Consider the following 15,550-nt stretch of genomic DNA (forward strand, 5'->3'; position numbering starts at 1 on the left):
CTATTTAGTATGAAATATACACAAAAACCAGGAGAAATCAGGACAATTTTTCCCAGTACTGTACGAGTTATATTAGGGATACAGCTATATTGAATTTCATGGGCTGATCCAGTAATAGATGTGCAGTATTTGTGCTCATGGGGCTACAGTTTTGCACAATTCCTGCTGTTGTTTTATATTTGAAATTGGTATAAAGTATAAAGTTTTGATTTACATTAAATTCGGAAAGTTTTTGTTTATATACAGGTCTAGGTAGCTGTCACGACCGTCAGTGAAATTGACCTATCTAGTTAACGGCTTAGCTGCTTTTTACTGCGACATGGCATACAATATTGATTATGAGAGGGAGGAGAGACTGAGAATGAATAACTTTCTGTTGTCAATAGTTTCCTTGACTACGGTGACGCGTTCGAATTCGTGACGAGACATTCTGATCGACTGTTACATCTACAAATCAATCCGACTATATATTAGACATCAGACCGCTAGCAAGCAATTGTTACAGAGACTCTGATGAACACGTTCTGTGAGAAAATGTCAGAAGACAATTTACCTGAACAGCTAAAGCAGTTTATCAGTTCTCATGGAGGGGGACTTGTTGTAAACTGTGAAAGCGTGTACAGTATGATGTACAGTATGCACAGCAGGCTGGAGCGCCTTGAAGCCGAGAGAGAGGCAGCGGATGGAAGGAAAGCGGACGTTGGCCGCGATGTCGCTGAGTCGCAGCCGGATGAGAAAAGCTCAAGGAGTATTGATGAGCAGAAGGCGGCGCTGGAGAAACTGTTCAGCGGTACAGAGCTGCTGAGCCTCTCCACCTCGGACAGGAGTGGACAAGTGGAGGACAGCGAGGAAGGAGTGTCCAAGGTTTTGACTCATTCTCTAGTTCTGTATCATCTGAACTCCTTTTACTGTCCTGCAGAAATGTAATCTAATGCTACAGTAATAACCTGATGTTTTCTACCCACTTTTATTCGTTTCTCACTTTTGTAATGTAGCACATATTGAACTTTACTAGTTACTGTTAGTTAGTGTGATGTTGCTGTAATGTTTAATGGTTTGCCAAAGAAAGCTTCTTAGTGTAGAGACTTAAAATGAACCCACATCAGGTATCTGAAGGCCCATATGTTCTGTTTTCAGTGTCTCATTCAAGACTTGGTAAACAAGAATCAGGAGCTCAAGGAGGAGATATACAGCCTGAAGAAAGAAGTGGAGACGCTTAAAAATCAGCTTAGTCAGGTGACCACATTCATATACTTCACTCCTTTTTATCAATTACATCCAACATGGTCAAAATCAGAATATCATTTCGTACTGCAATCAATTAATTTACACAGAATGTAAACACAGAATATAACACAGTTCAGTCACATAATAGTAGAACGCAAAAAAACTGAATCAGTTCATCTTGTTTTTCCTGTGCGTGACTTTGGAACACGTGCAGATCTTGCTAAGTCAGCAAGATCGTCTGGTCTCTTTATCTGATGGAGCCCTGCACCAGTTAGCTGGCCAGACCCAGTCCCAGGTCAGCAGGGAGGTTGAGCATGTCCCAGAGACACTGGAAGCGCTGACGGACGTAGGGGAACTACAGGAGAAGCACGAGAGCCTGGAGGCTCGTGTGGAACGCCTGGAAGGTAACATGAGTATGCACCTACTGTCAACAACAGCAGCTAGACTAGGGAATTTCCCAATATTGGCAGAATAAAGAAGTATATTTAATATATAATTATATTATATGACTTAATATTAATTTGTAAACTTACAGTAATGTTGGAGCATTAATTCTTCCATGACTAGAGTTTGACAACTATGTTTAAAAAACAAAATACAGAGAGTCCTTGTATGAATCCACAAGATATGGATTTGTCTGATATACTAGTCTTAATGCCACTTTTCCTGCTGTGCATGTTTAGCTGGACAACCTGTCTAAATCTGGCCGTGGAAAAGCATGTATCATTAATGCTGTATTTAATTTTTTGCTTAGGAGAACGAGACGATATACTCCATCAGTTGAAACAACTGAAAACTCAGTTGGTGGATGCTGTAACGGTAGATAGAAAGAAGGTAATGAAAATGAACTTACTCTTCTACACCTATACACACCTAACCACACACAAACACCTAACAGTCTAGATTATGATGTCAGGTATATGAGGTGGAGCCTTTGGACATGGGCCCAGTGAACATGTCAGAAAGTTCAGGATTAGGTGAGGAGCTTTCCAAGTCTGAGGCGACACTCAGCCAGAGCAGAGACAGTTTCAGTGGGCTAGAGCAGCAGCTTCGTCTGCAAACAGCTGACATCAGGTAAATTCCATTCACAGGCCACAGGAAACAGCACTGGGAGCAGTTGTAGCCCCTTCACTTACTTTAAAAATGCTAATATTAAGTTCTTTGTATTACTGTTAGTTAGCCAGGGGTACTTGGATGTGCAAATACACCAGTACATGTAAGATTTAACTCTGTGTAATCTGTGTAATGATGCCACAACTATTTGTAGCCTGGAGCAAAAGGATCAAAATTGGCCATGGGATCCCTGAGATCAGGATTACATTAATGTCAAGAGAAATAAAAGTGTATGTGAAAAACTGAACACAAAAAACAATTGTAGAGAATGGTTAGTGGTCCTCACTGGAACATTTGTCTATTATTTACATCCTCACAATTTTTCTTACACTGTCACACACACACTTTGACAGGAGTGCAGTGCAGAAGCTGTTGGAGGAGGTGCAAAATATGAAGCAAGAACTGCTGACCATCAGATTGGAACAGAAGAGAAGCCCAGATAATGAAATGCAGGATAAGGTCAGAAAGAGAAGAGAAAGATTAATTAATTGGTATAGTGCAGTCTTCTCACTTTTTGATATACTAAACCACTTTATTTGCTCTCTATCTGTAGCTGGACAGCCTCCAGTCCAAGCTAGATACTGTGATGGCATCCTCATCCTCTATGCTATCATGGAGCCTACAGCAGGAAGGTCAGGATTCCCCATCAGGTAAGGAAGGTGCTGCTGAACCTGCATGGCTCTCAGCCATGGCAGATCTGAGCATGAAGACGAGCGAGCTCTTTCAGCACTTTGAGAATCTGCAGAGCATCGTTATTGGTCTTATGAAGCAGGAGACCAGTGACAGGACGTTCATCACTGACACAGTGAGTACAGACACACAAACTTGTATCGTTTAGACGTTTGCAGTCATAATCAGAATTGTATATATTTATTGAAAACCTTGTTTGTTTTCATAGGGATGATACTTTTTTAGTACTTTTTAGATACTTTTTATTTCTGGTTGCACTGCCATAATTTTGCATATCAGTCAGTATTGATAGTAATCCTCGTAAGCTCTAAGTGTCACCTACATCTGTTTTTATGTGGGGTGGCACAGTGGCACAGTAGGTTGCATTACCACATCACAGATTCAGAAGGGGTTTGGGGGTCCTGGGTTTGAGCCTGATGTCAGGTTACTGTTTGCGTTGTCTCTGTTTGCATTTACTTTATGTTCTTAGGTTTACTCCCACCTCTCATGCCAGTAAGGTAAATTGCCTCTAGGTGTAAATAGCTGTGAGTGTGTGATCAATATTACAATATAGTAAACTCTTGCATCCCATCCATGACGTGTTCCCGCCTCATACCCAGTGTTCCTGGGAGAGGGATAGGCTCCAGATCCACCAAAACTTTAATCAAGATGAAACAGTTAGTGAAATTTTGTGAGTGAGAGTGTGTTTTTATGTGTATTTGTTTGTGTGTACCACAGACCTCAGAGTTGACAAGTGATGTGCATATATATGGATATGAGAAGCTCCACAGTACAGCCAGCCCGCTGAGGGAACATCGCATGAAGGAACAAAGTCATATTGAGGTAAGCAATATTGAATTTGGTTTAAAGCAAGTAAAAAAAATACAGTGCAAAAGTATCATTGGAGTACCACTGTTATACATTGTATACCCCAGACCACAGAGTTGACAAGTGATGTGCAGGGGACTGTCTTGCAACTCCAGGCTGGACGTGAGAAGCTCCACAGTACAGCCAGCCCACTGAGGGAACATCGCATGAAGGAACAAAGTCATATTGAGGTAAGCAATATTGAATTTGGTTTAAAGCAAGTGAAAAAAATACAGTGCAAAACTATCATTGGAGTACCACTGTTATACATTGTATACCCCAGACCACAGAGTTGACAAGTGATGTGCAGGGGACTGTCCTGCAACTCCAGGCTGGACGTGAGAAGCTCCACAGTACAGCCAGCCCGTTGAGGGAACATCATATGCAGGAACAAAGTCATATTGAGGTAAGCAATATTGAGTTTGGTTTAAAGCAAGTAAAAAAATACAGTGCAAAACTATCATTGGAGTACCACTGTTATACATTGTCTACCCCAGGCCTCAGAGTTGACAAGTGATGTGCAGGGGACTGTCCTGCAACTCCAGGCTGGACGTGAGAAGCTCCACAGTACAGCCAGCCCGTTGAGGGAACATCATATGCAGGAACAAAGTCATATTGAGGTAAGCAATATTGAGTTTGGTTTAAAGCAAGTAAAAAAATACAGTGCAAAACTATCATTGGAGTACCACTGTTATACATTGTCTACCCCAGGCCTCAGAGTTGACAAGTGATGTGCAGGGGACTGTCCTGCAACTCCAGGCTGGACGTGAGAAGCTCCACAGTACAGCCAGCCCGTTGAGGGAACATCATATGCAGGAACAAAGTCATATTGAGGTAAGCAATATTGAGTTTGGTTTAAAGCAAGTAAAAAAATACAGTGCAGAACTATCATTGGAGTACCACTGTTATACATTGTATACCCCAGACCACAGAGTTGACAAGTGATGTGCAGGGGACTGTCCTGCAACTCCAGGCTGGACGTGAGAAGATGCACAGTACAGCCAGCCCGCTGAGGGAACATCGCATGCAGGAACAAAGTCATATTGAGGTAAGCAATATTGAGTTTGGTTTAAAGCAAGTAAAAAAATACAGTGCAAAACTATCATTGGCGTACGACTGTTATACATTGTCTACTCCAGACCACAGAGTTGACAAGTGATGTGCAGGGGACTGTCCTGCCACTCCAGGCTGGACGTGAGAAGCTGCACAGTACAGCCAGCCCGCTGAGGGAACATCACATGCAGGAACAAAGTCATACTGAGGTAAGCAGTATTGAGTTTGGTTTAAAGCAAGTAAAAAAAATACAATGCAAAAGTATCATTGGATTACCACTGTTATACATTGTATACCCCAGACCACAGAGTTGACAAGTGATGTGCAGGGGACTGTCCTGCAACTCCAGGCTGGACGTGAGAAGCTGCACAGTACAGCCAGCCCGCTGAGGGAACATCGCATGCAGGAACAAAGTCATATTGAGGTAAACAATATTGAGTTTGGTTTAAAGCAAGTAAAAAAAAAATACAGTGCAAAAGTATCATTGGATTACCACTGTTATACATTGTATACCCCAGACCACAGAGTTGACAAGTGATGTGCAGGGGACTGTCCTGCAACTCCAGGCTGGACGTGAGAAGCTGCACAGTACAGCCAGCCCGCTGAGGGAACATCGCATGCAGGAACAAAGTCATATTGAGGTAAACAATATTGAGTTTGGTTTAAAGCAAGTAAAAAAAAAATACAGTGCAAAAGTATCATTGGAGTACCACTGTTATACATTGTCTACTCCAGACCACAGAGTTGACAAGTGATGCGCAGGGGACTGTCCTACAACTCCAGGCTGGACGTGAGAAGCTCCACAGTACAGCCAGCCCGCTGAGGGAACATCGCATTAAGGAACAAAGTCATATTGAGGTAAGCAGTATTGAGTTTGGTTTAAAGCAAGTAAAAAAAATACAATGCAAAAGTATCATTGGAGTACCACTGTTATACATTGTATACCCCAGACCACAGAGTTGACAAGTGATGTGCAGAGGACTGTCCTGCCACTCCAGGCTGGACGTGAGAAGCTCCACAGTACAGCCAGCCCGTTGAGGGAACATCACATGCAGGAACATAGTCATATTGAGGTAAGCAATATTGAGTTTGGTTTATAGCAAGTAAAAAAAATACAGTGCAAAAGTATCATTGGAGTACCACTGTTATACATTGTCTATCCCAGACCACAGAGTTGACAAGTGATGTGCAGAGGACTGTCCTGCAACTCCAGGCTGAGTTCGGGAAGCTCCGCAGTACAACCACCCAGCTGATGAAGGATCACATGCAGGAACAAAGTCACATTGAGGTAAGGAATACTGCACCAAACTGGCACTGGTGTACCATTATTATAGACTTAGAAAAATACATGTACTAATTAATATGCTTCTCACTCAGCACCTGTACAAGACTATGAAGGAGCTGGATGAGAAGGCAGACAAGAAGGCAGTGAAAATTGTAAAAAGCATTGTGAGTGTCTTAAATTGTAACACATTATCAAATACAAAGTCCTTCCAATGTCATTTTCAGTGGCTAAAACTTTTCTCCCTCATTCAGAAAGCAGACATGCAGGCACTGGATACCAAGGTCCTCCAGTGTGATACAAAAATAGTGATGCTGAACAGGACGTTTCAGGATCTACTGACTGGACATGAGGATCATTGTCATAAGGTTATTGAGAAGCTCTTCAGGGAACTGGATTGCAAGGTGAACAGAACAGATCTGTGACTTAACATGAAAAACCTTTTTTTGGTGGTCCTGCTGAAGCACACCCACACTAGCTTGTCAAAATATCATTGTATAGATTTCCCGTTTGTGTCAAAATTATTTAGTGATTGCTTGGTCTAGCACATTTGATTTTACTCAACAAGCCATTTGTAAGGTAAACCATATGCTACAGCAAAAAGAACACTAAATGTGCACTGCTACAGCTCTCCTTAACTAGGAGTGACACATAATTTAATAAAAAAAAGTATTTGTTAATTTGTAAGTAAAAACAAACAAGAACTCTGAATACACATCTGATTGTAATGTTGTGTCTCTTTGGTTTCAGTTGAACTACACTGAGCTTGATCCTCTGAAGAAGCAGCTAGAGGATTATCAGATGAGAATTTACAAGGAGCTACAGGTGCAACGTGCCCCAGAAAGTGATGATGCTGCTGGTCTCAAGAAGTGAGTAATGCAAACAATGTCAGTCTGTTTAAGTGGAAGAATCCTTCATAGCTTCTCCCTCTATAGCCAGACTCTAAAAGATGCTGCTACAGTATCTCACAAAAGTGAGTACACCCCTCACATTTTTGTAAATATTTGATTATATCTTTTCATGTGACAACACTGAAGAAATGACACTTTGCTACAATGTAAAGTAGTGAGTGTACAGCCTGTGTAACAGTGTAAATTTGCTGTCCCCTCAAAATAACTCAACACACAGCCATTAATGTCTAAACCACTGGCAACAAAAGTGAGTACACCCCTAAGTGAAAATGTCCAAATTGGGCCCAAAGTGTCAATATTTTGTGTGGCCACCATTATTTTCCAGCACTGCCTTAACCCTCTTGGGCATGGAGTTCACCAGAGCTTCACAGGTTGCCACTGGAGTCCTCTTCCACTCCTCCATGACGACATCACGGAGCTGGTGGAAGTTAGAGACCTTGTGCTCCTCCACCTTCCGTTTGAGGATGCCCCACAGATGCTCAATAGGGTTTAGGTCTGGAGACATGCTTGGCCAGTCCATCACCTTCACCCTCCGCTTCTTTAGCAAGGCAGTGGTCGTCTTGGAGGTGTGTTTGGGGTTGTTATCATGCTGGAATACTGCCCAGCGGCCCAGTCTCCAAAGGGAGGGGATCACACTCTGCTTCAGTATGTCACAGTACATGTTGGCATTCATGGTTCCCTGAATGAACTGTAGCTCCCCAGTGCCGGCAGCACTCATGCAGCCCCAGACCATGACACTCCCACCACCATGCTTGACTGTAGGCAAGACACACTTGTCTTTGTACTCCTCACCTGGTCGCCGCCACACACGTTGACACCATCTGAACCAAATAAGTTTATCTTGGTCTCATCAGACCACAGGACATGGTTCCAGTAATCCATGTCCTTAGTCTGCTTGTCTTCAGCAAACTGTTTGCGGGCTTTCTTGTGCATCATCTTTAGCAGAGGCTTCCTTCTGGGACAACAGCCATGCAGACCAATTTGATGCAGTGTGCGGCGTATGGTCTGAGAACTGACAGGCTGACCCCCTACCCCTTCAACCTCTGCAGCAATGCTGGCAGCACTCATACGTCTATTTCCCAAAGACAACCTCTGGATATGATGCTGGGCACGTGCACTCAACTTCTTTGGTCGACCATGGCGAGACCTGTTCTGAGTGGAACCTGTCCTGTTAAACCGCTGTATGGTCTTGGCAAGGATCAGTGTCTTGGCAATCTTTTTATAGCCTAGGCCATCTTTATGTAGAGCAACAATTCTTTTTTTCAGATCCTCAGAGAGTACTTTACCATGAGGTGCCATGTTGAACTTCCAGTGACCAGTATGAGGGAGTGTGAGAGCGATGACACCAAATTTAACACACCTGCTCCCCATTCACACCTGAGACCTTGTAACACTAACAAGTCACATGACACTAGGGAGGGAAAATGGGTAATTGGGCCCAATTTGGACATTTTCACTTAGGGGTGTTCTCACTTTTGTTGCCAGCGGTTTAGACATTAATGGCTGTGTGTTGAGTTATTTTGAGGGGACAGCAAATTGACACTGTTACACAAGCTGTACACTCACTACTTTACATTGTAGCAAAGTCTCATTTCTTCAGAGTTGTCACATGAAAAGATATAATCAAATATTTACAAAAATGTGAGCGGTGTACTCACTTTTGTGAGATACTGTATATAACCATGTGTATTTTCTGCTCACTTGTATGTGATTGCCCCATTTAAGCCAAGATAGCTTCTTCTGTGCCAGTGTATTTTCCATTTTTGATTGAACTTTTGGAACAAGTTGTTGCAGACCAAATTTCGTACCTCATAATGATCAGTAAACTGTACAAACCTTTTCCATTGGGCTTTTGGACACTACACTTCACAGAAGCAACGTTGCTGATTAACATCCTGCTGTATTCTGCTGATGCAGGGAAATTCTCATTTTAGTTGTCTATGGTCTATGCTCTATGACATAATAATAATACAAAACTTCAACAAATGCATGTATTTCGTACAGACCAGATAACTGGTTTGCTCTTCTGTTTGCTGTTTAGATAAAATGTATATGAAGAATGCAGTACATAAAAAATACAGCAGAGTTATTATTATTATTATGATTATTATTATTATTATTATTATTATTAATCTTCTTTCCTTCTTCCTAACAGACAGCTGGCAAACTTCAACTGCCTCTCCTGTGATCGCCCTGTCGACATGAATACTCCTGGACCGTATGTTTGCTTTTTGAGCTTTAAATCCATTCAAATGTATTCCACATCAATGAGGAACTATATATTTACTCTGTCATGTCCTGTGCTTTTTCCTTTCTTTTGCTGGATGCTCTCAGACGTTTGCTGCTTTTGCCTGAGCTTCCAAGTTTACTCTCTCCAAAGGACCACAGGAGGTAAAGAGAATTTTTGAAATAGTTTATTTCCTGGTTAAAATAATAGCATGTATAGGAGGAAAGAATTGCAACGAGAACAGCAATCAATTGACAAACAAGAAAAGTAACACAAGTATTTTACCCTTATACAATCAAGTTCTGCTTATTCTACAGAAATCTTAAATCCTACTTTCTATGCCCATACTCCACCTTCATACAATTTCTGCTTCAGTAATTAATCTTCAGCCTTTTTACTTTCCCAGGCTGAGGACATGCACTTACCTGGACCAGTGTGAGAGATCACCTACAGAGTGGAGTATGGAACAAACCATGGTTGTCAGAGTGAGTGACAGCAGTGGTTCCGATAGGCATGTCTACAAGACTAGTGAAGTGAGAGTGCCCGCCATCTCCCCCAAAGAAGGCAAGACCCCCTTTATTCCTTAATACACACTCATACACACTTATAATATGATAATGAGTTATAATGAGACAGTCAGAAGCAGCACGTGAAAATTCTTAACTAAGCCCTTGAATTTTGCAATCACATAATAGTAAATATGGCATTCTATGTTAAAAGATTTAGAATGGGTCCACTCATATTTTTGTGTTTTCTTGCACCTTGTTCTTTTGAGCAAGAATTGCCCTTTTTCTCTCTGTAGTTGGAAAAACACCAACAGAGACACATTTCATACATAGACAATCTTATAGAAATAAGTTGTAATGTCATAATGTTATGATAAAATATGACAAGATTTGTAATATGAAATGATTATTTTTACTGAAATATTGTTTTTTTTACTGATTAATATCTATAAATAATTATATGGATGTTAATCAAGGATAAAGTATGTGATACCCTAAGCAAACCTGAATGTTTAGATAGTTTTAAACATCTGCTATACACTTCAGCTAGATTGAAAGCATCTTGTAAAATGGTCCAGAAAACAACAGCAGCTGCTGCTATAAATTATGAGCCCATTCATGGACCCTGTCTCATCATTTCTGAGATTTGATTTCTTTATAATCTAGTATTCCAGTTTCCTAATCAAAGTATCAACCTGATGTAAAAATACATTGTGCAAAACGTTCCTGCTGTTCCTGTGCTGTATCCTTCACCATTAGTCTCTACTTTTATTGCATATTTATCAGTGCCATTAAAATGTAAATTGGATTTAACTTTCACACTTCACAAGTAAGCTATAGTTCAAAGTTAGATTTGATTCCCTCTTTGAAAGTTTGTACTATTGTGTTTGTGTCACTACAGACGACTGCAAAAACAAGGAGATGGTTAACCACAGTCAGTTGCTGCAGCAACCTGAGACCCAACTCATCTGCCATGGTACGTTCTAGACACATACCAACATGAACACTTAAAAGGCTTGGTTTAGACCTTGGAGTAAATAGCTTATGGTTCCAAAAACAGTCTGACACTGCAAAGTAACATTGTCTGCTGTGTGGAAATGTTGCATGTTTTCAGAAGAGAAAAATAGAATTTCAGTTTGCAACAAATGTATAGTGAGTTTCACCGAGGGGAAAATGCAAAAAAGTCTTAAAGGCAATACCACTAATCTAATCAATTATCTAAAAACTCCTCATTCTAGTGATATATATTTTTTAAATATGGAATATCTAGCATTAGCAAGAAAAATAAGGAGCAGCAGCAATGGGATTTGTCCAATGGCCACTTGAAAATACTACAGTCCAAAAGCTAAAACCATGACAGACAAAATCAAAAGTTTATGGCTCTTGATGACCAAACCTTTTCACTTTTGGAGGACTGGAGATTCCACCAACTTGTTGAGCATTTGGAGGCTAAATGTCTCCCAAGTCGCTGCTACTTTGCTGATGTTGCCTTGCAGGCTCTGTACAATGTTGTGGCGACACACATGACTCGATCAAAGATAACGCCAGAGACTTTATCTTCATCACTGACATTTGGACTCTATAAATATGCTAACCTGAACCACTCAGTGGCTGAATGAAGATTTTTAAGTGAAAAGGGCAGTGGTACATGCACAGGAGTTGCACATATCACATATGCCAACAACAATCTCCAATACTTTTAAACAAATGCTTGGAGAGTAGAACATTACAAACAGATGCACATGATAAGGATAATGCTCGCAATATGGCTAAAACTATGGAGGAGTGTCTTGTTGCTAGCTTTGGCTGCATTGGACATACTTTATAGCTAGTTGTGAAAGAAGGTGTACTGAGTCAGCGTAGCATTTCTGATTGCGTGTCCATCAGGAGAAAACTAGTTGGTCATTTCTAGCATTCCCATAGTACCGTCAGGTAAAAAGTTGTGAAATTTGGCACTCTGATTGGGGAGCGTCTAAGGAACATTCAGACCAAATTTGGGACAAGCGCTGCCAAGGCTCTAGCACCACCATTTGGTCAAATTTTATCTTAATTCGGAAGTACGCTTATGGTCATAAATTTTGAACCATGTGTCCAAAATTTAAAAGCCAGGTATCCCTGGATACATTGGGTTAAGGCAAGTTGAACGAATCATATTAGGTAAATTTCTGCCTCATTTGATTTTCTGCCATCTTGGATTTGGTCAAAAACATTTTTTTTCTCTACTGCTCCTACAAATTTTGTCTAATCATCACCAAATTTGGCATGTCATCTACCGATTAAACCTCACAAAAGAATTTTGAATACTCCAAATAGTTTGTCCGTAATGGGCCAAAGAATCTGACAGTGATGTCACCAAACAGGAAGCGAAGCTGTATCTTTGCTGACACAAAACTTGTTAGCCATGTTCAGGACCATGACCTGAGCATATGCAACAGATTTCGTGCCAATGCCACCTAGTGATCAAAATTTACAATAACGTTAAAAATGCTTACATCTAACTGCCTTTTTGCTACTCCTCCTCCAAATTTTGTCCAGTCTTCAGCAAATTTGTCTTATATCATCTTGAGACCTGTCTGAACAGGAATATTCAAAAATTCAAATTCAAATTCAAAACCGTTCGTTCTCCTGTAATGCGCTGACAAATGCAAAAAAACAGGATGTAAGGGTGCATCAATTCATCTATGTATCCTCACAAAACTTGATAATTATCTTCAGTGCGATGCCTTGAATGCACACAAGACGATTCATGACTGCCCCACCTTGTGGTCAAGACCTTTAACATCTTTTTTTTTCCTTATATCATTTCAAGAGGTTGTCCTAAATTCACAGTTGTATGATTGTACATGAACTATTGTAGTGTATCTGTGAATGTGCAGCTCACCGAGTCTGAGTGCTTGGCCCCCGAAAATGCTGCTTGCAGCTTTAATTGTTTATTAATATCAATATCAGCTACAAGAAAGTACTAATTATCAGTTATTGTATTGGCCCAATATCGGTGCATCCCTACTATAAATCATATATAATAAAAGTGATCAGATAGACAGAATAGAAAAGATAAAGGACATCAGTTAAAAATCCACTAAGGAATCCAAATAACAAATGGATGTCCACATTGAGGTTTAAAGAACCAAACTGGTAAAGTGCTGTAAAAACCTCATTGTGTACTCATAAACACATTATTGTTATAATGATAATAATTCACTCTCTGACATGTAGCTCTCATTTACCAGGTTCAAACTGCTTGGAGACAGAAAAGCAATGGTTCATTGAGGAGTCCATTCCACAGACCCTTCAGTGCCGTCAGCCAAGAAAACCTGATGGCAATAATGACTAAATAAATACACATGGTAACACTATACAATAATGGTACATTAGTAAATGGCAGTTATGTATGGACTCATGTATTACATAAATAAGCTAGAGTTCTGTTACACCCTCTTTACTGTCAGGGTGATGAGAATCACCTACAGTGGTGCTTGAAAGTTTGTGAAACTTTTAGAATTTTCTATATTTCTGCATAAATATGACCTAAAGCATCAGATTTTCACACAAGTCCAAAAGTACACAAAGAGAACCCAATTAAACAAATGACACAGTAATTTTATACTTATAAATGATCCAATATTACATATATGTGAGTGGCAAAAGTATGTGAACCTCTAGGATTAGCAGTTAGTTTGAAGGTGAAATTATAGTCAGGTGTCATGTTTTCAATCAATGGGATGACAATCAGATGTGATTGAGCACCCTGTTTTATTTAAAGAACAGGGATCTATCAAAGTCTGATCTTCACAACACATGTTTGTGGAAGTGTATCATGGCACGAACAAAGGAAATTTCTGAGGACCTCAGAAAAAGAGCTGTTGATGCTCATCAGGCATGAAAAGGTTACAAAACCATCTATAAAGTGTCTGAACATAGTCATAAGCTGTTATCTATGTAGCTCCATAAGATGTACATATTATGACACAGACTTGGAGCAGGATGCAAGTGCAGATAAAGTGTCAATTTATTATGAATGCAAAGAAATCCAAAACAAAAGTCAATAATCAGTGTGAATAAACAGTCCAGAGTCGAGCGATCGAGAATTAGAGGCAAAGACAATAGTCAGAAACATGGGATGCTCAGTCGAGCAGGGAGGCTGAGCGATGTTCTCCGTTGAATCGGCAGGCTGAGTGAGATCCACAGTAGGGGAGGGAGGGTGGGGAAAGATCTTATGCATGACAGGAACTTGGCATGAGAGGTCACCTTGTTGACCTCTGGCTGGAGCTCTACAGGAGAGACTACTTTGTGGGTCTCAGACTCCTTTGTGGGTCTCAGGCTGGAGCTCGGGAGCTGTGGAGGCTGCCCTGTCTGCCTTGGTCTGGAGTTGGGCTGTGGAAGCCGCCCTGTCTGCCTTTTCATTATAGATGATGAACGGCAAGACAGGTTTGTCCGACAAGCTGGCGCTCCTTAAAAATATTTTATGGTCGGGGTGAATTCAGGACTCCCGAACACCTTTATTAATAGTCCAACAAATTGGACTACACTGCTAAGGCCTCTGGACCTCGTGGTAATCAGGAACTCCACCCACCGGCGGGCTGGGCCACTGAGCTGGGATAACATTAACCCCAGCCACTGCTTCTCTTCAGGCTTGGTGTCCACCATAACTTTCTGGATAAACAGAAAATCCATCATATGGTTTGGGGGGAATCAGGAATTTCCACTGAGGAAAAAGGATGAAGTTAAGTGCCAGCATGGTTATCTTGGCGTGACGTTCCCTTTGCTCTCCTGCTGCATCCATGATGTAGGTGAAGTAATCTGTTATGACACAGACTCAGAGCAGGATGCAAGTGCAGGTAAACAGGCAGTTTATTAGGAACTCAGACAAATCCAAAACAAAAGGCAATAAACAAAGTGAATAAACAGTCCAGGGTTGAGCGATCAACAAACAGAGAATCAGAGGCAAAGACAATCATCAGAAATATGGGCAAGGACAAAGATCAAAACCAGGAAGCAGTAAACAATAACAACGGCTTGGGAATGACAGTACACTCTAGAGGTGCAGTGACTGATGGGAATCGTAGTCTCTAGTCCCTTTTCCGGTATTTACATAACAGTACATGTGATATGTCACTTTATTGGAAGCTCTCAGCATGCACACAAGAAGGAATCTAGGTTATTCTCTCTGCCACTGGCATTTAGGAGGGGTGAGACAGAACAATACTTGCTGTATTATTAAAAAATATCAAGTGATTCTTTACATGTACCATTATCGTAAACTGTTATCCAATGTGATAGCTTGCTGCATAAAAATGTACATAAAACGTGATATCTAATGTAATAAGCAGTTTCCTCTCAAGTCTCAATCATTGAACAGTCGATTCGAACTTCAAAAAACAAAATAATAAAAACAAATCTGCTTTGCTCAGAAGGTCTATGGAGTATGATTTGAAGGTGTTTTTTTGGTGGGGAAAATGTAATCCAAAGCACACTTCCAATTTAGATTGTTAAAAAGCCTTTATTTAAATGACTATTTCATAGTAGAAATATTTATTTAAAAAAAAAAAGAGGGAATAATGGGCGGCAGATCCAAAGTCAATAACTTCACTTTGATATGGGAAACAAAGTTAAATCTCTAATGAAATCAGAAAAGACTCTGATGCTTGTATACACTCAGCACTGCTTGACTCTATAGTACACAATCATTAAAGAG

The 15,550-nt window shown here is 40.6% G+C and overlaps 1 protein-coding gene across 5 annotated transcripts; it reads left to right on the forward strand.

The window, feature by feature from the left end:
* Positions 1-310: 310 nt before the first annotated feature.
* LOC128605786 (paramyosin-like) lies at positions 311-15,268 on the forward strand. Of its 5 annotated transcripts, none has more exons than XM_053621532.1 (27): positions 312-864; positions 1,138-1,236; positions 1,442-1,631; positions 1,982-2,061; positions 2,144-2,301; positions 2,694-2,799; positions 2,894-3,145; positions 3,748-3,852; positions 3,945-4,067; positions 4,160-4,282; positions 4,374-4,496; positions 4,588-4,710; positions 4,802-4,924; positions 5,016-5,138; positions 5,231-5,353; positions 5,448-5,570; positions 5,665-5,787; positions 5,880-6,002; positions 6,095-6,217; positions 6,307-6,378; positions 6,466-6,615; positions 6,962-7,080; positions 9,278-9,340; positions 9,457-9,513; positions 9,756-9,913; positions 10,757-10,831; positions 13,072-15,268. In XM_053621532.1, the coding sequence occupies exons 1-27, from the start codon at positions 514-516 to the stop codon at positions 13,191-13,193; spliced, it is 3,510 nt and encodes a 1,169-aa protein (XP_053477507.1). In that variant the 5' UTR covers positions 312-513; the 3' UTR covers positions 13,194-15,268. The 5 variants fall into 5 exon arrangements, with proteins under 5 accessions (XP_053477540.1, XP_053477507.1, XP_053477524.1 ...); XM_053621542.1 differs by having other exon boundaries at positions 316-864; positions 13,086-15,268; XM_053621565.1 differs by lacking the exon at positions 5,665-5,787 and having other exon boundaries at positions 311-864.
* The last annotated feature ends 282 nt before the right edge of the window (positions 15,269-15,550 follow it).

Source organism: Ictalurus furcatus, chromosome 1 (assembly GCF_023375685.1).
Source record: "Ictalurus furcatus strain D&B chromosome 1, Billie_1.0, whole genome shotgun sequence".
NCBI classification, from domain to species: Eukaryota; Metazoa; Chordata; class Actinopteri; order Siluriformes; family Ictaluridae; genus Ictalurus; species Ictalurus furcatus.

What these genes read in the sequence shown, in the direction of transcription:
- LOC128605786 (XM_053621532.1), top strand. Translation starts at nt 514, where the DNA reads ATGAACACGTTCTGTGAGAAAATGTCAGAAGACAATTTACCTGAACAG. An exon ending in AGGAACAAAGTCATATTGAG is followed by an intron (nt 4,068 to 4,159) that starts GTAAGCAATATT and finishes TGTATACCCCAG; the next exon opens with ACCACAGAGTTGACAAGTGA. An exon ending in AGGAACAAAGTCATATTGAG is followed by an intron (nt 5,571 to 5,664) that starts GTAAACAATATT and finishes TGTCTACTCCAG; the next exon opens with ACCACAGAGTTGACAAGTGA.